The sequence below is a fragment of the Trichosurus vulpecula genome, chromosome 5 (genome assembly GCF_011100635.1).
Source record: "Trichosurus vulpecula isolate mTriVul1 chromosome 5, mTriVul1.pri, whole genome shotgun sequence".
NCBI classification, from domain to species: domain Eukaryota; kingdom Metazoa; phylum Chordata; class Mammalia; order Diprotodontia; family Phalangeridae; genus Trichosurus; species Trichosurus vulpecula.
The window spans coordinates 306,622,435-306,649,475 of NC_050577.1; the positions used below are offsets into that span (position 1 = coordinate 306,622,435).

The 27,041-nt window shown below is 45.4% G+C and overlaps 1 protein-coding gene across 1 annotated transcript in view; it reads right to left on the minus strand.

The window, feature by feature from the left end:
- TAFA5 (TAFA chemokine like family member 5) overlaps positions 1–26,537 on the minus strand; it is a 582,115-nt gene extending 555,578 nt beyond the window's left edge. Inside the window, exon 1 of the mRNA XM_036761827.1 lies at positions 26,426–26,537. Coding sequence (XP_036617722.1) covers positions 26,426–26,537 — 112 coding nt within the window. The remainder of the gene's footprint in view (positions 1–26,425) is intronic.
- Positions 26,538–27,041: the final 504 nt, after the last annotated feature.

Here is a 27,041-nt window from a genome sequence, read left to right on the forward strand (position 1 = left end):
CTGAACACCATTCCCCCTCTAGACCATGAACTTCCCCACCCCCCAGCCTTTCACCTGAACCCTCTTTCCGAGCTCGGACAACCTTTCCCTCTTCCCACACCAGGCTCGTTCTCATTTTGACACCTTGGTACATGCTGTCTCCCTTGCCTGGGAATGCCCTACTCACCTCCTCCATGTATCTAAGTCCCAGTGAGGTGAGTTCAAACTCTGCTCTGTGATGCCTCCTCTCAATTATTCCAGCCCACATTAATGTCTGCCTTTGCTGAACTATTATGTTATGCTTTCATCTTAGTGAATGACCATTCACTGGGGACTAAAGATCATAAGAGTTAGAGGTGGAACGGGACATAGAGATGACCTTGTTCCATCTTCGTATTTTACCATATAGGAAACTAAGGCCCATGCATAGGTAGTGACTTTTCCAAGGGCCCAACATGAGCAAGTGGAGAAGTTATTTTAAGCTACTTCCTTTGGCTATGCTGCAGAATCACTGACATGAAAAGTAACCATGGGCTCAGCTAATCCAGCCCTTACCAGACCAGGAATAGGCCCTACTTACTCCTGGGGGAAAGTTTTTCAGGATTTGGGCCACAGTTTCCTTTTCTATTCCAAGGAGGAGAAAACATGACCTGAGAAAATGGATCCTCCCTCAGCCAGAAGTCTTCAAGGAAAGTCTACATGACTCTTCATGGGGTTGTTGTGCAAGTAGTGCCTGGACACATATTATTTGCTTATATTAGGAAACACCAGGTGCTGACCCTAATTCCAGGTCTCAGATTAGGGATCTGATGTGGTTCTCCCATATGAGAAAGACCCTCAGGGTACCAGTGGGGTTGTAGGGAAATGGAATTGTAAGAAATGGGAGGAGGAGTTTTGTTTCCACAGAACTAAAGGTGTGCTTCCCTGCCCTCCCCCACCCCAGCTTTAGCAGAGACCAGGCCTCAAGGTTGGTCAGGTGAGAGGTCAGAGGCTTATGCCCATGTGCATACTTTTTGAGAAGGCAGTCTAGGGAATTAGAGAGGCCAAACCCACTTAAACCAGTTCAAGCTTATCTAGGGTCTGGTCTTGGTCAAGAATCCAGGCCTACTGATTTGCATAATTTGCATATGAGGGAAAGTAGGGGAAGTAAAAGAATATAGTTTAATCCTAAACTAAGACAAGGAAAATCTAATTAACTTCACTTTTGCTTCTGTATCCTTAGTATCCTATTTATATAAACTGTATAACCTAGGAAAACTATGTAAAAAACAAATATTATAAACTAACCATGACTCTAGCAGGAGTGGAGGGAAGGGTTACCCCTGCTCCTGCAGCTGTATCAGTGTGAGTGTTCCCGTGAGCACTACACCCGTTCTCTCGAGGAGCGTAATAAAATGCCTTCCTCTGCCCACTCTGGTCTTTGGGTGAGAATGGGCAGATCACATGAGTTTTGAGTTCTTTGGGTGAGAATGGGCAAATCACATGGATTTTCCTAAGGTCAAGTGAAGGGAAACAACAGGTAGCAGAAGCTCGCCAGGCTTACTCCTGGATCTTGTCTTGGGGTGTCCTGTGATCACCACTGCGGTGTTAAGAGGGCTACCACTCTGGATTCCCTTGGGGAACCCTGTGGTCTGCACAGCCTTCTTACGGGGACATCACTTGGGACTTCCAGCCCTGTCTCGGGAGCCTTCTGATCTTACTGCCATCCTAAGGGGCCATCACTTGGGTCCTCCTTAGGGTCTGACCCCTAGGAGGCCCTGTGATCCCCACAGATTAAGGGATGGCTACCACTTGGTCTTCCTCTGGGAGTCCTGTGGTCTGTACAGCCTTCCCTAGGGATTGTCACAGGGTTCTTCCTCAGGACTTTGGCCCTGCCTAGGAAGTCCAGTGATCCCCAAAACCACGTTCCTCACAGAGTCCTTAGGAGATGATGGCAGAATGGATAGGATGGGACCTACCCATTGAATGCTAATGCTAATGAGAACAATAACAAAAAAACTGCAGCAGCCTATTTGCAGAGTGATTTCCAGATCTTGCCTTACCCAATCTCTACAAAAGCCCAGGAGGTGAGTGCAGGCAGGGATTTGGGGCTCCACCGGGGTAGATGAGAAAACTGAAATTCAGAAAGGTTTATTATATTTTCCTTGGTCAGACAGCTACTGAGAATCAGAGGCAGGTTTTGAACTCATGTCTCTCCTGACTCCAAGTCCAGAATGCTTTCCACTGAACTGGCTGGACCCCTGATTTAATCAGTACAAAGAACTTGTAGTCAGGAAACTCCCTCTACCAGAGGGATTGGTGCTTGCTCCTCAAGTCAGTCTTTGAAAGGATAAATGACTTGTCCAGAGTCACACCACCAATATGTGGCAGAGGGAGGACTCTAACCCAGGTCTTCCTGACTCCAAGATGGCTTCTCAGCCCACTGTGTAACACTGCCTTTGCTCCCAGGCTTTGAGAGAAGGCCAAATAGACTCTTTTTCAAAAGAGGGAAAGGGTTATTTTTTTCCTCCAGGTACACAAGCAAATACTGTCAGCCCCAAACTCTCCAATGGTGTGTGTTACTTATATCCTAACTGACTTCCTTCCTTTAATGGATCAATACTGATTCAATTGTCTCTGACTGTGTAGGGGGAAGCCAAGGAAACAGCTGAAAAGGGGAAAAATTGAGTCAGGACACCACTCACTCATGGCACCAAACGACTGACTGGATTCATTTTCTTATTTATTACTTCAATGGGTGACCTTTCTCATTCTGAGTTGGCTGGACATTCCAAAGCCAGGCCAGTAGAGACTCTGCCTGTGAATTACAAGAGGACAGGACTTGTGTCCGTCTCTGCCTTCCCTTCCACCAAGCAAACACTGAGTGAGCTCCTTAATAGTTCTAAGAACTGTGCTCTGTTCTTGAGGGTTGGGGATGGGGGTTACAAATACACTTATGGACCTCAAAGAGCCTTGAGTCTGGCAAGAGACAGATAGATGCCTTCATATACAAACACAACACGGCAGCAAAAACAATAATATGGTTAAGTGCATAGGAGCCTCCACTGACAACCCCTTCTGATTCTTCACTGTGGCGGGAGTAGACTCCGTGTTCTTGAAGACTACCTTTCTACAGTTGAAGAAATTGCTGCCAACCGAGTGAAGGCCACTTAGTGGGTAAATGGCAGATAGAGGATTTGACCTAGAATCCTACAAAGCCCCAAATCAAGCTTTTTCCATTGTTTCTATGTGTGATTCATGCCCCTCTCTACTGAAGTTCATCCCCAATGTCTCATCTTGTCAGGGAGTGCCCTGAGTTCTTGAAGAGACTGCCAGCGTTCATGGCTTCCAGTTCTCCCAACTGCGATGACCCATATGGGAGAGCTTTAAGAACAGAGACAGAGATCAGCTTCTTTGCCTGGCATACAAAGATTAGAGATTTTCTTTCCAGTCTTCTTTCATATTAATGCTCTTCCTTCATTCTCCATACCAGTCAAACTGGCTCACTTACCCAATCCTCAAAAATCCCATTCTATCTCCTGCCTCCATCCATTGCCTGGGCTGTGCTCTGTGTTTTGGATGTCCTCTCTCCTCACATCTAAGTCACAAAATCCTCAGCATTTTTAAAGCACAACTCAAGAGCCACTTCCTAAATGAGATCTTTCTCTCTATCTCCTGCTTTGAAAAAAGATTCCTTTTTATGAGCTTGATAAACATCAAGCATGAATATCTTAATATTCAAAGAACAGAAAAGAGCAACATTAATTTTTATTACACATAACTTCAAGGGAAATAAGCATACTATGTTTGCCCTAATAGTACCAAAACAGGCCCCTTCAATCCTTCTTCCTTCTCCCAGAAGATCTCCCTCATCTGGCCAGTCAGTATCATTATCTCTCTCACTCTGGACATGACTTTGTATTTGGGTACAGATTTTATCCCCTGACTTAAATTAGAATGTTGCCTTCTTGAGGTCAAGGACCATGGACAGTGTCTTCCCTACTGGAAATGCCTCATAACTATTAGTTGAATTACATTAGATTTTCTTGAGAGACTTCGAGTTTGTCATACAAACTGTCTGTCCCAGCCCGAGTTTTCACAATCACAAAATTTAAGGTTATAATGTCCCTCAGAGGTCATCTAGTCCAATTCATTGTGGAACAAGAGTCCATCTGAATCTCCTCCTGACTCCCTCTTTTCTCTCATCTATCTAGTTTAGAAGCATTTGTCCAGTGCCTACTGCATACCAGCTGCTGCCTGAGGCTCTTCAGGTGACTCGGGATCATAAAATTGGTGTCATTCTCATTTCCTCTCGTTGACCCCATCCCTCATTGAAAGAATTGGCTTACAATTCTAACTTCTTGACATAGCTGACATCCATCTCTTCTCCTTTACTAAAATACATCCAGGAAGTCCAGGCACTCTCATCTGCACTATTAGAATGGTCTCTTCACTCTCCAATCCATGCCTCCCTCAGCTCTTAAATAAATATTGCTATAGTACAAGTGCAACTGAGTCACTTCTCTTTTCCAAAAAAACTTAATCGTTCTTCCTTGCTCTGAAACAGGGGTTCTTCACATTTTTTGTGTGCCCTGGACCCCTTTGGCAAAGAGTCTGCTGGAGTCTTTGGGCCCCTTCTCAGAATCATGTTTTAAAATGCATAAAATAAAATACACAGAATTACAAAGGAAATCAATTTTATGGAAATACATTTAACAGACATTAAAACAAGAACAACAAATCCCAGCCTCCAGACTAAGAATGCCTGCTCTAGGATAAAAATAGAACCTCTCTGTTGGGTGTTTAAACCCCTTCATAAGCTATGCCAGTCTATCATTCCAAGCTAACTGGACATTTTTCTCCATTCTCTTCCTTGTAATTCCAGTCAAAAACAAAGTTCTGTTGGATGTTCCCTATGCCCAGCTTTCCACTTCACATTTACATGACTTTGCCCAGGTTTCTTTCCTCTAGTTAAATGATGCTCCTTTACTATGTCCTTCAGGTGTTGGCTGATTTCTCCCAGTGGTCAGTGTTTCCCACTATCATTCTGTATTCATTAAATAAAATCAATCTTTTATTTATTGACCTATGAAAATAAGCCCTACTTCTCAGCCCTGCCATCAGAATGGAAGTTCCTTGAGGGGAGGAAATCTATCTTCGTCTTTGTATTTTCAGAATTTATGGCACTGCCTAGCACACGGCAGGCTCTTCATAAGTAATACATTGGTTCCCAACCAACGGCCACTTGCCTTCTGTTTTAAAACTCCAATGAGGAGAAACCCCCTCCTCTAGGTAGAACATTTTAGATGTAGAGAATTTCAATTCATAGGAAACTCTGGATGAAGCCAGGTAGGCTTTTGGTGACTGTTGCTTCATTTTTTTTTTAGATTTCCAGTGACCATCTGTTTAATAATACTGTCTAAAACAGGCCTGCACAACACATGGCCTGTGAGCCAATTGCAGCCAGCCAAAGTAATTTGGGCAGCCCACCAGAAATGTAGGGCTGCAAACTCTCTCCTGTTTGTCACATGACCCACAGCAAACAACCAGCATCAGTTTGTCTCTAGTCTACCCTATCTGTGGCCTGAAAAAGTTTGGCCTATTTTAGTTTTGGCCACTATCTACTGCTAAGTAGTGCAGGTCTGGTCTAGAAGCCTCCCAGGACCTGGCCTAGTGCCTGCGCAATCAATTCTCTTCCCATTTTCTTTGAAAATTGGGACAGTTGCCCTTCTCCAGTCATATAGCCCCATCCCCATCCCCCATGATCTTTCCAAGGTCTTGGACATTTTGCTGTTGAGAACTCCAAATATCTTCACATCATTCCTCTCATTTGGTCTTCACATCTGGAATTTTTTTTTCTATTTTGCTTGATAGGAAACTGAGGCTCCAAGAATGGAAAAGGCCTGACCAGGATAACACAGTGAGAAAGCATCAGGGTCATAACTTAGACCCCAGGCTCCTAACTGCCAAGTGGAGTAACCAGCCTCTGACACAATAGTGAAAGCTGGCATTGCTTTAGATGTCTCTTTCAGCATCCTCCCACTGGTCATTGGTCAGTGTCTGCATCCCAGGAAACATGCAAAACCAAGGCCAGAGTCTCTGAGTGCTAATGGGGCAGGACATACAGTCTCAAAAATGTTCCCACCAAGATGCTTTCATGAGTCACGGCCCAAAGAGGGAGGCATCTATGGGGAGAGTGAATAATCTCCTAAAAGTGACAAGGAGTGTTTTGACAAGATCGATTTTCCAACCCAGTCACTGTGTTATCTGGGTACAATAACAAACGTCAGGGGCCTAACTTGTTTTGCGTTAACACTAATCACCGTGGTTTTGCCAGCTGAGCAGCACATTCCACAGCCCCCTCCTATCACAACAAACCCATCGTTCCCGAGGCCTGACAAAGCCCAGCTGGCTGGGGCTCCTACTGCCTCACCATTTCAAGTCCTGCCACACTCCTCCAGGATCCTTTCCACATATTTAAAACTACTCGAGCAAACACAGGACAACCCTCTTGGCTAAACAGCTCTTCAAGTCTGCTGTTTAAATTATATATGTAAAAAATAGGGGAAAAACAGGTTTGCTTCTTAAATGCCTGAAGCTCTAAAGAGACACATTAGTTCAACAATAATCTCTAGCAAGCACACCATACTTCGCAGGCTATGAGGCAATTCAAAATTATTAACCCAGTTGACTCTGCCAACAGCCCTCTGAACTCTTATTGTTCCCATTTCATAGTTACAGAAATAGAGGCTCAGAGAGCTGACATGATTCATCATGATCTCTCAGTGCATAAGGGGCATGGGCAAGAATCTGAACCCATTTCTCCGACTCTCAGAATCTTAGATCTGGAACATGTCACAGGATCAAACCTTAGAGCTGGAGGGACCATAGAGGCTGCAGAATTCAACCTTTTCATTATGAAAAGAGTGAGGCCTAGAATGAAGTTGCGCTAGAGATGATGCTGGATACTTCTGCTAGGTGGCCACCAAGCATTCAGGTGAGGACATGCAGCGATAAAGCAGCCACTCCCTTGGGAGGGAGCCCCTTCTCTTCGGACAGTTCTCATTGTTGTGAACATCTTTTACATATGGACCCAAATCCATCTTGGCCACTCCTGCCCACTCCCAGGGGGACTGAGCAGGATCATTCCAAACCCTCTTCCCCAGGACCTCTCGGGAGCCAATCATCACATACTCCTCAGCCTTCCCTCTTCCAGCCTAGCCAGCCCCAATTCTCAGAACTCTTTCATAGATGACCAGTTAGATGGAGTCATTGATGGAACTCTGCATTTGGTGTTAGGAACACTGGAGTTCTTTTGAATCTTGCCTTAAACATTTAATACTTGTGTGACACTGGGCAAGTCACATAACTTCTGTCAGACTCAGTTTCCTCATCACTAAATGCAGAAAAAAATAGCATCTACCTCATATGCCAGATTATTACAATCTACTTTCTTTATTGTTACACATCAGGCTTACCAGTCCTCATCTTATCCTGGCCATCCTCCTCTGGATTTGCTCCCCTAGAGTGTGACCCTTAGAAATGGTCCTTTAAAAAACAAAACCAATAAATGCTCATCACATGCCCTAACGTGTGTGTTGGGGTCATGGGGGGAGGGCAGAGAGCTAGGCAAAGACAAGGACCCTGCATTCCGGGAGTGAGGAATCAGACACTCACACAGATGCTGTAACACACGAGGGAGCACAGCTCAGTAGAGGAATGGTGGACACAAAAGTCCTTCCTCCAGAGAAATCGCTTGTTCTTCAGGGAAGGCTTTCTGAAGGAAGCAGTTCTGATCTGGGCTCTGAGGAAAATTTGGATTGAACTGATAAACAGCAGTTGGGAAAAAAACCCAATAAGTAAAATATGTCTCGGCAGAGAGCAGGAAAAACCCTGGAGATGGGGCCCAGAGACTCCCCCTCCTCATTGGGAAGTGGGTAATAATTAAAAAAGGAGTCAGGAAAAAGGGAAAAGTGGATCTGTCCCTGGGCCAGCAGTGCTAGAAGAGAGAAAGCTTGATTACCTCTAAATAGTTTTATCACCAAGGGCAATGTCGTTCTGCCATGAGATATGGAGAAATCAACAAGTAAGGGAGATGGGACATGCAACTCTGCCTCGCCCCACCCCTTTTGTTGTTGTTTATACTTCCGAAATGGAGAAAATCCCAAGATTGGTGAATAAATGCTCCCTACCCTGCCAGGTGTTCCAATCCAGATTGCTGAGCTTATTTTCTATATTGGACATAAAATAATTGGTCATTCAAACATTTATCAAGCACCTGTTGTATACTTGTGCTCAGTGCTGGGGGACATAGTTTCCATTTATCATTGTCCTGCCTCCACCCCGGAGCTCCAGAGACAGAATAGGAATACGATGGGCTGCCACATGATACAATGTTATAGGAGAAGAGGCACCCAAAGTGACATGGGGATTCAGGAGGGCTTCCTGGAGGAAGTGGCATCTGACTTGAGCTTTAAAGAATGGATAGGAAGCCCACAAGTAAAGAAGAGAGGAAGGAGAGGCATTCTAAGCCTAGGGAATAGCATAAGCAAAGGCCTGGAAGATGAATCTAGGAGGAGATCAGGAAATAGTCAGTAACCTATTCTTCCTGCCTTGTAAGATATACTGCAGAGTAGGAGTAGATGACAAGTCTGGGTAGTAAGGTGGTGCCTAATTATGGAGGGCCTTGAATGTCAGCAAAGAGTTTGAGCATTGTCCCAATTGTGAAGACACAAAGCCGAAGGTATCATACAGTGGAGAGGAGGCATCAGCGCCTTGTTAGTGCAAATAACGGGAGTCTCCGAGAAACATCTCGACATTTCAAGTTGAATAAATATGGCATGACCAAGACTACAGAAACCTGGGAAGGTCATGGGCCTCGAGCTGCACTGACACCAGCTCCCAGAGTTACCACTGTCTCAAAGCCAATACTTGGTGTTGTGGCAGTTATTGTTCAGCTGCCTCTTCGTGGTGCCATTTAGGGTCTTCTTGGAAGAGATATTGGAGTGGTTACCCATTTCCTCCTTCAGCTCATTTTAAAGATGAGGAAACTGAGTCAAACGGGGTTAAGTGACTTGTCCAGGATCACACAGCTAGTGAATGGCTAAAGCTGGATTTGAACCCAGATCTTCCAGACTCAGTTTCAGTACTGAATCCACTGTGCGACCTACCTGCGAGACTTGATACATTGTGTTTAATGAGGGTCCTGGGACCCAGGTAGGAACAACTTAGAGGGATTTCAGAAAAGAAGAAAATTTTAAAAAAAGTTGTCTTTGACAAGCAAGTTCTGTGAAAAAACACTTTTGTCTACTGCTCCTATCCTGAGCTGTGTCCCCTTGTATGTTACAGCATCTGTGTTAGTGTCTGATTCCTCACTCCCAGAATGTCTCTGCCAAACTCTCCGTCTCCCCCTCCCTCTGACCCCAACACTCATGTTAGGGAATTGATGAGCATTTATTGGTTTTGCTTTTTTAAAGGATCATTTCTAGGGGTCACATTTTAGGAGAGCAATTCCGGAGGAGGACAGTTAGAATGAGATGAGAAATTTGTCTCTGACGCCTATATGAATCTGCATCTATCTCCCAAGATGGTGAAGAGGACATTTCCACAAAACACAAATGCATTATTTGGGACATGATTTTCTGGTTGACAGATTTTGAAACATGGTCATGGGATTTCTTCTGTCTCTCATTATACTTTTGAGCTTGGGCAAATTACTTAACTCAATGAAAAAATTCAATAAATGGTAGACTATATACCTAGCACTATGTTCAGGACCAGGGTGAAAGAACAGCTCAAGCCCTGCCCTCAAGAAGCTTATAGTCTAAAAGGGGATGCAACAAGGTTGTAGAGAAATATAAAATGGGACAGAGGGCCAGTGGAGAGACAGAAAGTATTAGAAGAAAATCTAAGGAGGGAGAAAGAACTTTCCTGAAGAGCAGTTATCAGGGAAGGTTTCATGCATGAACCAGTGAAGAGAGAAAAGGATCAGAACCAACCTATGAGGAGAAATGGTATTCCAGGCACTGGGGACATCTTGTACAAAGACAGAGAGATGAGAGCTAGCCTGTCAAGACAGACCAGTAACAGTCATCCAGTTCACTTGGAACACAAGATGCATGCCAAAAGACTAGAAAGATGAGACAGAGCCTGAGCGTACCAGGCCTTCATTGTCAGTAGGGGTATTTTCTTTTTTATCACATTGGTAATAGGGAGCCACTGTCAGATCTTGAGTAGAAGAGTTACATGATTGTACCTGTGCATTAAGGAAAATTCCTTAACAATTGTGTGGAGGATGGATTGAGGAAGGAAGTGAGGGACTCTTTCAACATTAAATGGAGAAGAGTTAAGAGGTGACTGTAAGGTCAGAGGCAGTAAGGACCTGAAGGAGGTCAGGAGCTGTCAGTTGAAAGGAGGTGATTGGATGTAAGGGTTATTCCAAGGATAGGTGACCAAAACTCTAGTCATGCCACCAAAAGGAACAGAGAAGCAGGGAGGAGAGAAGGGGAAGAGACACATTTTAGACACATTGAGTTTCAGGTATTGTAAAGGACTGTGGGGATGTGCTTCACAGGCAACAGGAAGTGTAGGGTTGGAGTCATGCAAGAAAGGAAGAATGGATGTGCCCATTTAGGAGTCCTGTGTGTGGAAGAGAACATGAAGCCACTGAAGACATGGAGGAGACCACCGAGGGAGAAAGTTTAGTGAGGGGAGGAAAGGGCTGAGGGCAGATTCCAGGGAGACCCCCATACTGGAGAACTGGGGCTGGAGAACTAGGAGAACCCATCTAAGAATACCAGGAAGCAACAGGTGGACAGGGAAGATGAGAGCAAGGAGAGAGTGGAAGTTTGGGATGAGAGAAAACACAAAGAGGAGCAGGCACTCAGCAGCCTTATACAACATAGAAAAGCCTAAGAGAATTGGGATGGAGGGAAGGAAGTGAAGAGATAACAGATCACCACATCAGCTCTAGGGCTCCAGGGACTCCAGACACTAGCTAAGTCAACCCCTCATTTTGTAGGTGAAGGAACAGAGCCCCAGAGAGTTTCTTGCTTAAGGTCACACAGGTAACATTGAACAATCTTCCTTATGGTCTTGGCGAAGACATTGGCAGTTGGGTGATGGACTTGGAAAAGCATTCACAGAGAGTCCAATAAGCAGAAGTAATCTTCATGTTCCCCTCTTGCTCAAGGTTTAGCAGAGAAGGCTGATGGTGGCAACGTCTGTGATCAGGCCCAGTGGGCTGGCAAGAGAAGGCTGATGGTGGTAGTGCCCATCAGCAGGTCAGTCTCACTGCATGAGCAAGAGAAGGTGGATGAGGGTGATGCTCATCAACAGGTCAGCAGGCCCAGTGGATAGGCAAGAGAAGAGGGTTTTGGAATGGTTTACCAAAGTAGGTCTCCACCTATGAGAGTTAGAGTTATTGGAAGAAGGGGTCTTCAAACTATATATGAGTCAGGATTCATTATTTTTATCTTTTGTTAATATCAACAAAAATGTACCCTGAGTCAGTATAATAATCAAATAGACCTTCTGTAGCCTGAATAAATTATATGCCTTATAGACATTACAATTTTCCCGATGTTCGTAGATGTCATTGTGTGAAATAAAATATAAGCTTATTTAAAAGTGTTACTGAATTCATAGAAGGTTTTGTTATTACGTATTTTCTTAATCATCACATGCTCTACTACAGCTACTGTCATCTGAGGGCTTGTGAGATTTTGTGATGTGAACGAGGAGTGCTCATCCTCAGAGAATCTAGAGAACAGTGGGCTCTGGAGCCTAGACTGGGAGGCCAGAGACAAGGGACTCGTGAATTGATTACTCAATCAACACTGTTATTAAATACAAAACAGCACTGTGCTGGGCATTGGGGCTCCAGAGACAAAAAGGAAATAGCCCCTGCCTTCTGGGTTGTTGAACATTCCATCAGTGACACAACAGGAAAACAGAAACAATATAAATATACCTAATTTTATACATGTTATATATATTATATACTTTCTACATACACATACAGTAGAGGCAGCCAGTGGTAAAGCAGAAAGAGATCTGGGCTTGGAGCCATTAAGATTGGTTCAAGACCAACATCTGATACATACAGGCTTCTGCCATTGGCCAAATGTGTTAGGATGGTCAGGCATTTGAAAATCTAAATATGCATATATGTTTGTGATATGTGTTTATATATCTATAACTATGTGTCTGTCTCCTCTCCCTCTCCCTCCCTTCCTCCCTCCCCCACCTCTTTCTCTCTCCCTCCCTCCTCTTCCCTCCTTCCCTCCCTCCATCTCCATCTCTCTCTCTTTCTCTCTCTCTCTCTCTCTCTCTCTCTCTCTCTCTCTCTCTCTCTCTCTCTCTCTCTCTCTCTCCCCCCTAGCATACAGATTTCCTGAGACTTTTTTCCCTTTCTTTCCTTTTTAACTCCTTATGGCAAATCATTCTCAGTGTCAATGTGGTGCTCAAAGCACCAAGACACCTGGAGTTAGTGTGCCAACCCTACCAACAGGTTCTATAAACTCCTTCTGTAGGAACAGAATAGAGAGTATGCAAAAAGGAACACAATAATAACTTTGAATAATGTATGCTGATACCTCAGAGGGACAGAATCCAAATCCTCCAGTGAGTATGATGAAGCAAAATTCTTCAAACATTGAGAAACAAGCACCAGGAAGGTAACCCTGCCCTCTCTGGCCTGCTGGGAGTGCTGCCCATCCTTACTTCACAGAAGGCCAACCTGGGAGGCCCTAAGGGTGAGGTGAGGGGCTCAGGAGTTGCCTTGTGCTGAGCACTGAGCAGGTTTCCAAAGGCGCTGTCCTTGGTCGGAAGTAGACACACGTGGTCAGATCAAGGAGACTCACATAGAAAAAAAAGACCCAACTGGGGGTTCAAGTCAAGACCGTAGCACTAACTTCAGTGTGATTCTCAGAAGCCACTGCAAGAATCTGAGCCTCAGTTTTCTCAGGTATCAAGCTGGAAAATAGTACTAACCTGCCTGCCTTGCAGGGCTCTATCGAGAATGGATGAAGAAAGGTAGTGAAAATGCTTTGAGATCTATCCATAAGCATGGGATTATCATTCATTAGATTAATACTGTCTTTTCTACATCATGCTTCTTCCACTAGTACAGAAGGAAGAGTTATGGCTAGGAACTGGGATAGCTCAGTTTCCCTGGCTTCATAATTTGCTATCAGGATGACCCTGGCTGAACTGATAGATTTGTAAGGTCCTTGAGGGCAGGAACCATGCAATTTTGGCTTGCTCTGGTCACAGTGCTTTGCATAATATAGGTATTGAATTAATTTTTTGGAACTGAAGCCATTTTGCTTCCTAAGCTTCAGTTTTATTAGCTATCAAATGGGGATATAGGATCCTAGATCAAGACTTGGAAAAGACCTCTTGATCCATCTAGTCCAACAGAGCCTCAGTTTCTAAGCTGAGATTAAGGGAAGTTAACAGAACCGTGAACCTGGAATCACTAAGATCTGGGTTCAAATTCTGCCTCTGACAGTTTCTAGCTGTGTGACCCTGGGCAAGTCACTTCACCTCTGTCTGCCTCAGTTTACTGGCTTTTAGATTTAGAGGGTTGGGCTCAGTAGTGTCATTTTCAGGTCTAACTCTGTGATCTCATAAATGACTTGCCCAGCATCACACAGGTGGTAAGCATGAAGGATGGGACTGAACTCAGTTCTTCTGACTATGTAGCCAGTCATTTGCCTTCACCCCAAACTATGTAGCTGCCACTGCACAGGGGTATTGTGAGAGAAGTGTGTGGTAAACCTTAGCACTGCCCTTTGTGTAACTGAGTCTTAGTGATGTTGGCAAGGACATCTTCTGCTTGAGTGCGGGGTGAACCAACCTGGGACAGGGTCTATGGCAGCTGGTCCTAGTGTGGCTCCAGTCTGAACTCCTCACTGAATTTAACAACCCAAGGGGAGAACCAATTGCTTCAATTGGAGCTGTGCAGGTGGGCTTCCCAGTGAATGGCACAAAGGCTCGTCCAATTCCAGGCTGCCATAAAGGGCTGAAGACCCTCCTTGCTGCCCAGGGCATTTCTAAATGGGAGCCTGGCCTCTAGAAGTCCAGGGGTTTCAAAAAAAATTCCACTTGCCTAGTTGGAGGTAAAAAATAATTCCAGTCTATTCCTGCCAGCCATCTTAATTAATATGCATTTTGAAAGCTTTGTAGAACACTTGAACACATGAGCTGGTGTGGACAAAAGAAAATAACATGCATATGGGGGGATCTAAGCCAGGCCGCTAATTCGGGGGACATGGGGCCACCTATGTCCATGGGGGTGGCTGCTGAGTAATTTTATTTCTTTTTCTTTTCATTTTGAGGCCAAATCAGTTTGATTCAATTAAATTGACATTTATTGAAACCCTACCAAGTTTCAGTGACAGACATTGCGTTCCAAGGACATAAAAACTCTAAGGAAACAGACCCTGCCCACAATGAGCTTATTGTCTACAGCAGGGGTGGGGAACCTGTGGCCTTCTAGATCTTTAAGGGCAGCCTTTTGACAGAATCCTAATTTTACAGAACAAATCACCTCTGGTCTACAGTGTCATGACAGAGACCACAATAAAAATGACAGGGAAGTTTTGGCCACACACAGCAAGAGTGAGCCAGGAACTTATTGAATCAAAAGACCCTTTAATGGATCTTAGGACTCTTTCTCAGTCATTGGGGTATAAAATGCAAAACTCAAAATCACCCTTGAAGTTCTACTGTTTTTTTTTCACAGATCAATCAATACATTTACTAAGCACCTATTATGTGGTGGAATGGCTTTAGAGTCAGAGAACCTGGAGTCAAATCCTGCCACTCACATTTAGAATGGGTATAATTTGGGGCAAGTCCTTTAACTTCTCTGGGTCCCAGTTTCTTCATCCGTAAAATGAGAGGATGGAATTGGAAGCTGGTGAGGTCCCCTTAAGCTCTGCTTCCATGTTCCAATGATCCCATGTGCTAGATTTAAATGGCACATTTAAGATATGAGGCCTTTCATGAACCCCACTCACCTGGCAATCAGGGGCTTGCTTCTAAATTATCTTCTATTACTTTCACACAGTTTTACTTTTACGCATCTTTAACATATGTGGGTGTGTGCCCCTGAGTGGAATGGAAGCTCCTGGAAGGTAGGAACAATTTTAGCTTGTCCTCAGAATGCCCAATGCCTCACATATCACAACAGGGGTTTTATTAACACTTGTTATTTGACTGATGTATGCCAAGGACTGTGTCTGGGATACAAAGACAGGAGTGAAACAATTACTATCCTCAAGGAGCACACATTCCACGGAGGGAGACCGTATGTGTAAGTATACCCAATCGAAGTATATATAGTATATATAAATGCAGCATAAGCATATGCAGTCCTGTATTCTACCAAACAAAACCAGTTTGCTCCCTGGCTTCCTTCTCCAAGAAGCCTTTCCCAATATCCCTGAATTCTGGTGCCTTCCTTCTGTTGATTATTCCCAACTAATTCTGCATATCTTGGTGTACGCAGTTATTTGGGAGTTGTCTCCCCCACAAACCATGAGTTCTGTGAGGATAGGAAGTATCTTTTGCCTTTCTTTGTATCCTCAGCACTCAGCACAGTGCCTGACACCTGGCAGATGCTCAATAAATATTTGTTATTGACAAGTAATGTGATTTATTTAATCTTTAGTCAACTCGGTCCAGTGCCTAGCACATTTTAAAAACTTAAATTCTTGGCACCTGGTGCACCTCATGGCCAGGCACAGGGTCCCTATACTGAATAGGCCTGTGGTTATGAAACCATTTTTTCTCACCACAGAGGCAAAGCTTGATTCTTGGTTTGCAGAGGGTCAGAGAATTGGTGCCTGCACCAACCATGGCAAGAGCAAACTCCCCCAAGCCATGGCACCTTCAGTGGGGACGCACAGGTCACCTTTTGAGAAGCACCAGGGCAGGTCCTCTGAAAATGTTGATATTCTCTATCAAAAAGAAGCTTTCATCATGGATACTTGGGGGTTTCCAAGACTAGTAAACAGAAGAAATGTCTTGAGGCCAGGCCTGCCCAATGTGACCTCAACCTCCCTTTGCTTTCCAAATTGTTCTCATTGAGCTATGCTTCAGTCAACCTGGGACAAGCCTGTTGGGGGGCCCTACTCCCTCCTCTGAAGAGCTGGCATTTTTGCTCTCCTAAGCCCTAGCTGGAAATCTACCAGATGCTGCCCACAGAGAAAAAGCCCATTCTGGGACACTGGGAAGGTAGCTGGATCCATCCAGACCATTACAGTCACCCATTCATCCATCCATCCATTCATCCATTCATCCGTGCAACCATCTATCCATCCATCCACCCACCCACCCATCCATCCATTCAGCAAGGAAGCAGACACCAATTTATTAGTTGCCTACTATGTAATTTAATCAATGGCCACCTCCCACATGAGGTCTTTCTGTATTTTCCCTCCCTAGTTACCATGTATTTGTGTTGTCTCTGCACATGCTGTCTTCCCCATAGGATATAGAATCCTTGAACGAGTCTGACACCTGGGCTGTATTTAATAAATGGCTTTTGATCGACAGATGGATCACTCTGTGCCAGGTGCTATGCTAGGGGCTAGGGAGCTGTCCTCCACCAGCTTACATTCTCCTGTGGAGATAGAGCATTTTTGGATCAATGAACAATGGAGAGCTTGCCAACAAAGTCACTTCAAATGGGGAAGGATGGCAGGAAAGGCCTCTCAAGAAGGGGGCACCTGAGCTAAGCTGGGAAGCTCTACATAAGCAGATTGTGTAGTTTCTGCAGTCAAAACTGATCAATGATAAGCAATTATGGATCAAGTGCCCTGTTCCAGTTCTGACACTCCCATTTCTAAGGCTCCTTCTTGCCATCCTCTGTTCTAAGGCCCCTCCTATCTCTGACATTCCCATTTCTAAGGCCCCTCCCAGATCTGAAATTTCCTGTTATAAGCCCTGCCCTCCCAGCCCTGACATTCCTTATTCTATGGGCCCTCCTGTCTCTGACATTCCATTTCTAAGCTCTGACATTCCCTGTTATAAGCGCCCTCCCAGCCCCAACATCCCCTGTTCTAAGGCCCCTCCTAGCCCTCACATTTCCTTTGCTAAGACTCCTCTGAGCCCTGACATCCCCTGTTCTCAGGTACCTGTCAATGACACATTTTATGAGCTTGGAGCAGAGACTATATGGCACCTAATTATTATCTGCCCAGCCTTCGATCCCTTCTCAGTCTCTTCTATCTTCACTATTATCCTATAAAATTCTGGAGGGTAGGAACCATATCTTTCACTATGAATTGTCCCTGTTGTTTAGCCCAGGGCCTGGCAGACAGGAGACACTTACAACGTGTGTGCTGAGTAGGATGAATGCATCAGATCACTCCATGGACCACTTAGTGACAAGGGGCCTTCCAAGAGCAGCAGATCAGAGGTCCCATCACAATCCCTCATCTTCCCCTGTAGACTCCCCCTCACAGCCCTGGGGGCCACTCACCTAACAGATCCTCGATGACATCTCAGGACAGGGGAGGGGATGATGAGCAGCTGGCATTTTGTGGAGGTCATTAATTCTTGGGCATTACATTTCCATTCCAGACTGAACCCTCCTAAACAAGGTGCAGCTGTGCTGCTCTAGAAGGAAATGGGGGGTTTAATGCTTTGTTTTCTTTCATTTTCTAGTGTCCCATTATCATAACATTTCTCCATAATGATGCCCATAAAAGTCACCTGAAAATACTTTACACCAGGAAGGTTGATGTATATATTTCATCACTATTGTGAGTCAGGAAAGAAAGCCAAATGAACAAAGAGGAATCTAGCCCCAGAGCACATAGATTTTCATAGTTACAGAATTAGCTTTCCTCTTCATTTCTCTTTCCTTGCACAAATTGAGTTGTGGCCCAACTGGTATAATTGAAATGTGCAGGCACACTTGGCCAAAACCTGGTAATGGCCCATAGATCCAATGTTTCAACCCTAAGGCTAAAACTTAGGGAGTAACAGAAAGGAATGAAAGTTTCAACTAGTTCATCAACCTTCACTTGACCTCGTTACAAAATGACTCTAACAACCCAATTCCTTTTTGGCAGGGAGCAGGTATTAATCAGCAATCCACCTGAATTTAGGGATAAGAGCTTTATGGGTCTAAGTTTACTCTCATATTTTGCCAATTATTTGTCACTTCACTCTGCCCCGAAATAAATCAAGGACCCATGCCTTCATAGAGGTAGGAGGGGTCATACAGAGCTTTGGAGTACAATAACCTACATTAAAAGTTCTCTCTGTCATTAACTGGGACCTGTGTGATCTTGGGCAAGTCAAAACCCTTGCTGGGCCTTGGTTTTCTATTCTGTAAGATGAGGGGGATGAAACATGTGATCTTTAAGATCCATTGGTTCTTGAACCCTTCCAAACCCATGATTTTTACTATGTGAGTAATCCTTCAAATGACATTGATTAGAATCTCTCTATACCTTCAGAGGGGCAGTTAGGGGGCACCACAGCACATTGAGCACTGGGCCCCAGAAAAGAATTTGACATGCATAAGCTCTTTGCTTAATCACCACAAACTCCAAGTCTATGTGTTTTCTCTCCTCTTCTTCAAATCATAAGTAATCTAAAATAAATTATTTTAAAATGTCCAAATATGCTTGATAAGTGTTTCTTCCATCAGAGTTCTCGCATGAATGTATTTACAAGAGAGTGAAAAAAGGTGCTGAATCAGTTGATCTCATGGCCTTGGTGCCAACACTAGGCCTGCTCTGCTTCATTTCTTCTCTGACAGGGTTCTGCATGCCAGCAAATGCCATTTAGGGTGCCCTCTAATGGGGAGCTGATAGAAACAGCCAAAAGGTTAAGCACTTCTTACCCTCTTGGGTCCTGGCCACAGGAGGTAGCTGAGATGCACACATTGGGAGAGGAGAGAAAAAAAACCACAGAATTAAAGGCTCCTGGAACTGTCCAGCACATCAGGGGACATGTAGTCCAGCGCCTACCCCCCACCCAAAATAAATCTTCTATTTCTCTTCCAAAAAGAAAAATAGTCACCTTGCCTCTTCTTGAATATGTCTAATGATGAGGTATTCACTACCCTAAGGCACTCACTACCCTAAGGCATCCAGCTGGAGCCATTTCCTACAGGAAGCCCTTCCTGATCAGATCCCTCTATTTGTTAGCCCTCTTCCCCTCTTAAACATACTTGGTAGATATGGAAGGATTTGTTGGCTTTGAGACCTTTGGCTGCTTAGCACAATACCTTGCATACAGTGGGCACTTAATGTATGTGAATTTAATTGAGATTCTGTTAGAGAACTGCTAAGGTGTGTCCATTTAATCTCTCCATCTGTTAGTCAAATAAGTGCCTAGGGTGCATGAAGAGCTCTGCGCTAGGGGATTGGGAGAGGTACAAAAAAATTCAATCATGTTCTCTGACTTTGAGGTGTTTGATATGCAGTCTATGCCTCTCAGTCCTAGGATTCGATGACTCCGAGCAGTTCTTCTGCAAGAAAGGGCCACTTTCTAGGGAAAACTGCTTCTGTATAATGCTGCAGGCCCTCTGATGTCCATTTGGATAATGCACATCACCTGGCAAATTTTAAAAATTGTTTTACTGGCTGTTGGGAATAGGGAGGTGGTCAAGGGAGAGAAAGAATTTAAGTCAGGGCTTGTTAACATGGGACTGAGCTTGTTTTTGAAAATATCTTAATATAATTGGTTTTCTCTGTAATCCTCTACATTTTATTTTGGCCAAAAAATATCTGAAAAGGCATCCTTAGGTTCACTAGATTTCCAAGGGATCTATGAAACCCAAGAAAAGGTTAAGAAGCCTTGTTTTAGGGGAAAGGGAAATAGCCAATCCTGCCAGTGCTGGAAGTTTGGCAGGTAGATTTCTATTCTTCTAAACAGAAAATTAAATTCAAGAAGAAGGAAAGCAATATGAGAGATGAACTTCTAAATAGCCCTGCTCTATAGCATCTCCTGTACTTTCAATGTTATTCAATCAAGGAGGCCACAAATACAATCTGAGCAGCAGCAATAAGGCATCTTTTAATCTCTCCCAAATACAGAGTAAACAACAAGAAATATATATATATATATACATATATATATACACATATATACATATATACATATATATGTATATATATATATATATATATATATATATATATATATATATATATATATATATATATGCAGCATAGAAATGCCTGCTCTTGGGGAGTGTTTTCAATAAAGGTTAGCAATACTCCCCAATGATTTAGCATGTGGCCTTAAATTTACTGGTGGACCAGACAACAGCCTTTAAGAGAGCAGTGACAACTTGGATTTGCGTGTTGTATTTCACAGCTTCAAACTAGTTCGTGCATATTTTCTCATTTTACTCTAATAAGAGGCCCATGAGGTCAGGAGGATGCTTATGATTGCCCCCAGTATGGGAGATGAGGAATTTGAGGCCACTGGCCCCCAAGGTAGAGCCAAGAATTGACCCCATTGCTTCTGAGTCCTTTGGGTCACCAAATCCTCAGTAATTAATGCATGTCCCACAGTGATGGTTTAAGAAACCTTTGTTGACTGACTGGCTCTTCTCACTTCATTACATCTTGGTGCTTCTCAGGGCAACAAATAGAAATCAAATTTGGGGAAAATTTAATTCAAATTTAAATTTCTCTTTCAAAATCCTGTTTTTATAGAATAATCTTCTGACTGCCTTCCCCACCCCCCCATCCTGCTAACCCAGCAATCCTTGTCACAAACTTTAGGACTCTGATCATTTCCAATGCATTTTTCCTTTTAGTGTCATATACTTCTATGCATTCTTATGCATTCTTTTGGTGCTTACTGTATGATGCCTCCCTTGGTCTCCCACCTTCCTACCAACCTTTCTCTCAGCCCTCCCCCGTATATACCATGTCTGTCCCATCCGATGCACAGCCCATGTAATTTTAAGCATCAGATGTCTGTGTTACATACCCTTATTGAATTCAAGGTCTCAGAGGGCAGCTACTATCCATGTCTCCCAGACCCAAAGCCAGGGCTTCCCATAGTACAGGCATGTAAGAAATGTGTGTCCAATTGGAATTCACTGTACTGTGTACTGACAAGCTAGAACCCAACCAAAGCAGGGTGACCAGGACTGAGTGAGAAGATTCCAAATCACCCTGTACATCCAAAGAAGATGAAAACTCCATGCGGGGAGGGCCTGGCTCACTTTGCTCTCCGTATTCTCGGGACCTATCACACTTCCTGGAAAACAGCAGAAACTGGATAAATACGTGTCTATTGATTGATTATTTCCTATTGGACCGTAAGCCTTATGAGAGTGAGGGCAGTATCACCTAACTTTTATGTGTCTCCCAGTGCTCTGTACATCTGTGGTGCTTAATACATGTCTGATGGATCCTTGAAGAACAATTGTCTATTTCAAGTCATAGGGAAAGACCAATGGTCCAGAGACATCACGTACAGTACAGTTAAATTAACTCCTGCATCTCCTTGTTTGTGTTTATGGCTTAAAGTACTATTATCTTGTCTCTCATTTGTTTTTGACAACAACAGATATTGTCATCTCATTTGTGTAACTCAGCAGAATTGACTGTGACCTAGCATAGCTGTAGTGAGTGAGGACATTCAGCTGTGATAGGGCCACCCCAGAAATCATCCCCAGCAGAACAAGTCCCTGGCCATGCTACCTTCAGAACTGCTGCCAAACTTGGTGAGAACCCCCATCCAAAATGCCAGATCTGTTTATTACCATCATCTCTGGACTTCTCCCTAATATGAATTGAGAAGCAACACAGTGTGGTATCTAGACAGCTGAACTTGGAGTCACAAAGACCTGGATGCAGGTCCTCCAACTGACTCTGGGCACATCAGGTAACTTGTAAATTGTGTCTGGTAACTTTCTAAGGCTTTCCCTTACAACGTGGGTACCAGTCGACATTTGTGGAGGAGATACCTGCAGTGCGTGTCTTCAGTAACATGAAATTCTGGGTCTTAGACTCATTCCTTCTCCATATGTGTGTGTACATAAATATGGATGTATTATATACACATATATAAATAGACATAGACATTATACATAAGAATTTATGCATACATAATGGAATATGAAAGATTGACTCTTTAGCATTTTAACAATTAGAACTGTAGAATGTCAGAATTTAAAGAGTTCAGTACAAATCTCTCATTTTATCACAGGATGGTGAAGCCCAGTGAATGGAAATAACTTCTCCAAGGTCACACAGAAAAGGGGTGGAAGGTCTAAGACCAGAATCCAGGTGAACTGCCTCCCAGGATGGATTTCTGCCCACCATAATAGTGGGCCCTCTTTATTTCCTGCATATCCCAATGTACATGTATTTTTAATTTCTATCCCCACATACTTTTTCATTTCAGATCACTGTGGCATGGACTTGTGCATTTTGGTGGCTTAAATGCACTTTGAGAGACATTTCCTGGCTAAATGACAAATGAATGTTTCAATCTCATCTCCACCTCCTAGCGCCTGCTCTGGGACAATGACTCCCCTGAGAGCCCCAGAGTGCACAGTACAGTATGAAACGCTATGTGAACTTTTGATGTTGGCAGGGTCTCTGCACCTGCTAAAAAGATACATACCCATATTAAAGCAAGCACCAGTTGTTCCCCCTTTGATTTAACCGCATATGTATCTTCCTCACCTCCCCCCTCCCCAGTACTGGGGGGGAAAAGAGACAAGCCTTGGTTTCTATGGCAACACATCTAATTGGTGGGATGCAGGTCTCTGTCCAACCATAGGGTGGAGCCAATCTCCCTAAATATGAATCCAAACATTTGAGAAAGCAAGAGTCTTTCATAGAGGCCAAGCAAGTCCCGGATTTCCAAATTCAAAGCCAGGCACAAACAGAGTCAGTGCTGTATTGGTGGCAAGGAGGAGAGGGGAGGAGAGGGGAGGGGAAGGGAGGGGAGGGGAGGGGAGGGGAGGAGAGAGAGAGAGAGAGAGAGAGAGAGAGAGAGAGAGAGAGAGAGAGAGAGAGAGAGAGAGAGAGAGAACCTTGAGCTTTCCCCACACAGGCAAAAATTTAATAGGGAGGATAACTGAACTCTTGCATCATGCTTATCAGTATTCCCAGGACTAGAATAAGAAGAGAGCAGGTCTACAGGAGAGAAAACAGGCTGGAGAATACAATTTCTAACTGCTAAGTAAAATAACTTGCCTTCAAGTACATTAGATATCCTTCCTCAGCCCAGATATTTTGGAGGCACCAATAGGAAATCTGAGAAATATTCAATTTGCATTTTTATCAGTGTAGTTGGTACAATGAAAGTCAGACACTCTCCCATGTGACTACAGTCCCAATGGGACACATAAGTGATCAGTGCAGAGTCTGGGGTTTGAGTGGATTTTCATCTTCCTTAGTACATTGTAATTGTATTCTATATGTTAGTATGTATGCATGTGTGTGTGCAAGAGATGGAAAGGGAGGAAGGGAGGAGACAGAGAGAGAGAGAGAGAGAGAGAGAGAGAGAGAGAGAGGAGGTGAGGAGGGAAGAAGGGAAGGAAAGAGGAAGGGAGAGGGGAGAGAGGAAAGAGATATGAGGAGAAAGATATGAGGCTCTCTGTGTTTCATATAAGTGTGTCACGGAAGCACGAAGTAGATCAAAAATATGAAGTAAACTCAAGCTTTGCATCAGTCAGAATTTTAATTCCCCCGGAGAACAGATGTTATTGTAATGTTACTTGGCCTTAAAATTTTCTTTCTTTTCTTCCCCTTGTCCCACCCCGCCCCCCCATCACATCCAAGGCATTTTTCAATACCAGGTCATGGAAGAACAAGAGCATAGACTGTCTCACCAGGCTCCTCCTGGGTCCTTGAGTCTCCACCCCAAACCCCACCACCTTGTTTTTTTTTCATTGGTAGCAGATTTGATGCCCACAAGTCTCCCAAGGCATTAGCACTCAGGAGCTCCTAAACTAATGCGGGTGAACATTGGAGATGGCACCTCCAGTCATTAAGTCAGGGAGCCAGGCGCAGAGATGCTGGAGTGAGTTGACACTGCATATATTAGACGTTGCTGGTGTGCAGTGAGCCCTGGATAGCAGAAAGGAAATTCAGGGTGTTTGAGTAACAGGAGGCAGGGTGAGATTTGCTTAACAAAACAATTAGGAGATTGTTCTTTTGAACACATCAGGAAACTGTTCCATGGCTTATAGCAAGGAGTTCTGGAAGCAGGGGCTCACCTTGAGAGTGGCAACTTTCCAGGAGCAGAAATTAGACCGTGTATGTGACACAAAAGAGTGTAAGTAATGACAGAGTGGAAGATGAGGGCTCTCACTTTCCAACACCCTGGAAAGAATTCATTCCTGTCACCTCACATAATGGTATGGCCAAGTCCACACACACCTGCAGGACTCCTTCCCGGTTAACCTACTGCAATCTCACAGAGTCTTGCTGTTCTTCCCCAGGAAACCTGTGGCTAGCTAGAGGTGAACGTGCAGAAAGGACCACGGAGGGAAATGGGTGGAACTCTCCCTATGTATATAGGCTGTCGGCTCATCTCTCCCCTTGCCCTGACCCAAGCCCAGAAAAAAAAAATACCCCCTCCCTTGCTTTTGGTAAATTTCCGAGGGCACTGGACTCGCTGCAGATGTCAATCATTTATGCCAACTCAATCATTTATGCCAACTCGTATACACCTGAACTGCTCCTCATTCGCACAGCTCTCACCACAGTGAAGGCCTTGGCAGGGAACCCGAAAGGCAAAGGAAACAAGGACGCCTATATTCCAGACAACGCTAGTCTGGTGGAGGGAGTCAGGCTGCTGGGAGGCTGGCCGAAGGCTCCGAAATGGAGCCAAGTGGGGGAGCAGGTTCCTTCTCTGCTCACTGCAACCTCATTTCAGAGGCTGCTAAGGATGTTGCTTCTGCTCAGGCAGGGAAGATGGGAAATGGGGGTGAGGGAGGGCCGGAGCTGGCCTCTTTTGGAAAAGGGAAAAAGAGCTAGACAGAATCCATGTTTCTTCCTCCTCCAAGCCAGCCCCCATGGTAATTCCCCTGCCCATGCCGTGGCTCGGCATTGCTCTTCTCTCTGAATGCTAAGGAGAGGTTTAGTTGCATATCCCAGACAACAGTACCGGGGCACTGACCACAGACATCCCCCCCCAAAAGAGACAACTACAGATTAACTCCGCACCCTACTTCTCTGTGCTCAAGTTACCCGGGTCCTTGGAAGCTAGTGGTTTATTTTACTATCGCTGTCGCTTCCAGCTCTGTTGCTTTTTCCTTTGGAGGGGGGAGGAGATTGGGGAAGCCCAGAAGGAGAGAACCTAAGCAAACAATGTTCCATCCATGGCTCCTCTACGATGCTTACTCCATGTCTCCCCCAGCTGTGCCTGCTGGCTTGCCCTCAGAAACCTCTGCCTACTCCAGATCCACGAAGCTTCAGGCAAGAATCAAAGTCGCACAGGCCAAGACTGAGAGGCGACTTCCCCTCTCCCTACATATCGGCCCCCAACTCCCCCAGCCAAACCAAAGCAAATTAGCCTCCAATTTGGAAACCAGAAGCCCCATCTCCCTGCACCATTCAGGACTTCTTAGGGATACATCAGTGTGGAGATGGCGTCTTTGAGAGGAGATGAACATCCAGCGATCAAAGGACGGGGCAGTTAGGACAGGGGGAAAAACAAAACAAACAAACAAACAAAAAAAAAAAAACAAAAAAACCCTCCCACACTAAGGATGAAATCTCCGAAATCTCCGGGAAGCTGGACGGGATGGATGGATATCTAAGTGATTCAGGCTAGGCTAAAGCAATGCTGGGTTCCTTCCCAATCAAAGAGATTCCATAGTCGGAGAGCGGGTTCACATCGCCCTAGTGATATGAAGCCATCTGTCACTCCAGCATGACTGTCTGTCCCCTTTGCCCCAAATCCAGAGGAGAAGGAGAAGAGGGGAAGGCGGGCAGGAAGGCTGGTCACTAAGAGACCCATCCCTAAGTGGGGCTCAGTGGGTATCCATGGGCAAAGAGCCCCCAGCTCGTGAAGTAGGCTCCGGGGGCCAGCACTGAACTCAGCGGGAGGTGAGCTTCCCAACCCCAATCTGTAGCTTGCTTTCGCTAGGAGGAATGATGCGCCCTTCCTGCCCTAAGAACCAAGATTAGGCAGCATAAACTGCTCCTTATTCCGGAGCGGTTTAACACCAGGATCACTGCCATTTTGGGTCCCGTTTCCCGGTTGGGCGGAGAAGGGAAGGAGAGGAAGGAGCTGTCCTGTGGGGGCATCGGGCTCCCCACTGTGAGGCTCCGGCTATTTGGGGCTGGCGGAGGTGCTATTTGGGGATTGGGGTGGGGATGCCAGAGCACATCTCCGCCTTTGCCCAGGGCACTGCCTGGGGGCCAGGGCTAGGGTACCGCACGGCGGGCAGAGCCTGGGGTACTGTCAGAGGTGGGGGCAGAGGCGGGGACGGGGTTGGGTAGCGGGTACTCACTGCAGTAGGCGATCAGCAGACTCGCCAGGATCATGAAAGCCCAAAAAGTTGAGGACATGCTCGGCAAGGCGTTGGCATCTTTCCGGCGGCTCCTCTTGGGGGATGGCGCCATTGAAGCCGCTTCTCCGGGGCACAAGGGGGTGGGGGGCGCAGCGCGTCTCACCAACCGGCGCTCCCCGGGGCCGACCCCGATCGCCTGTCTCCACGTGTAATCCCAAAGAGCCACATCTTTACGCCTGGCCTCCCGCGGCAGAGGCGGCACGGGCACTGGCACGGGCGGTGGCACCGGCGGCGGCGGCGGCGGCGGCAGCCCCGTCACGTCTGGAGGCGCATCGTCGCCCCCTCCGCGCCCGCCCCGCCCCCAAACTGCTGAGGCCGCTAGCTGGAAGGATCTCCAAGCGCGCCCTCGGACAAGCGGCTCTCCAGTCCCCGGCTCAGGGAGAGGAAAGGAGCCCTAGGGAAGAGGGAGGATGGCCCCTTAGCCGGCTTCCCCGAGCTGCGCCGGGAGAGGGGATGGGGGGGAGGGGGGTTGCAGAGGCAGCAGGCCTGGGGGTAGCGGTGGGACCGTAGAGACGCGGCCCCCACTTGGCTATCGAGGGGCAGGAAGAGAAGTTAG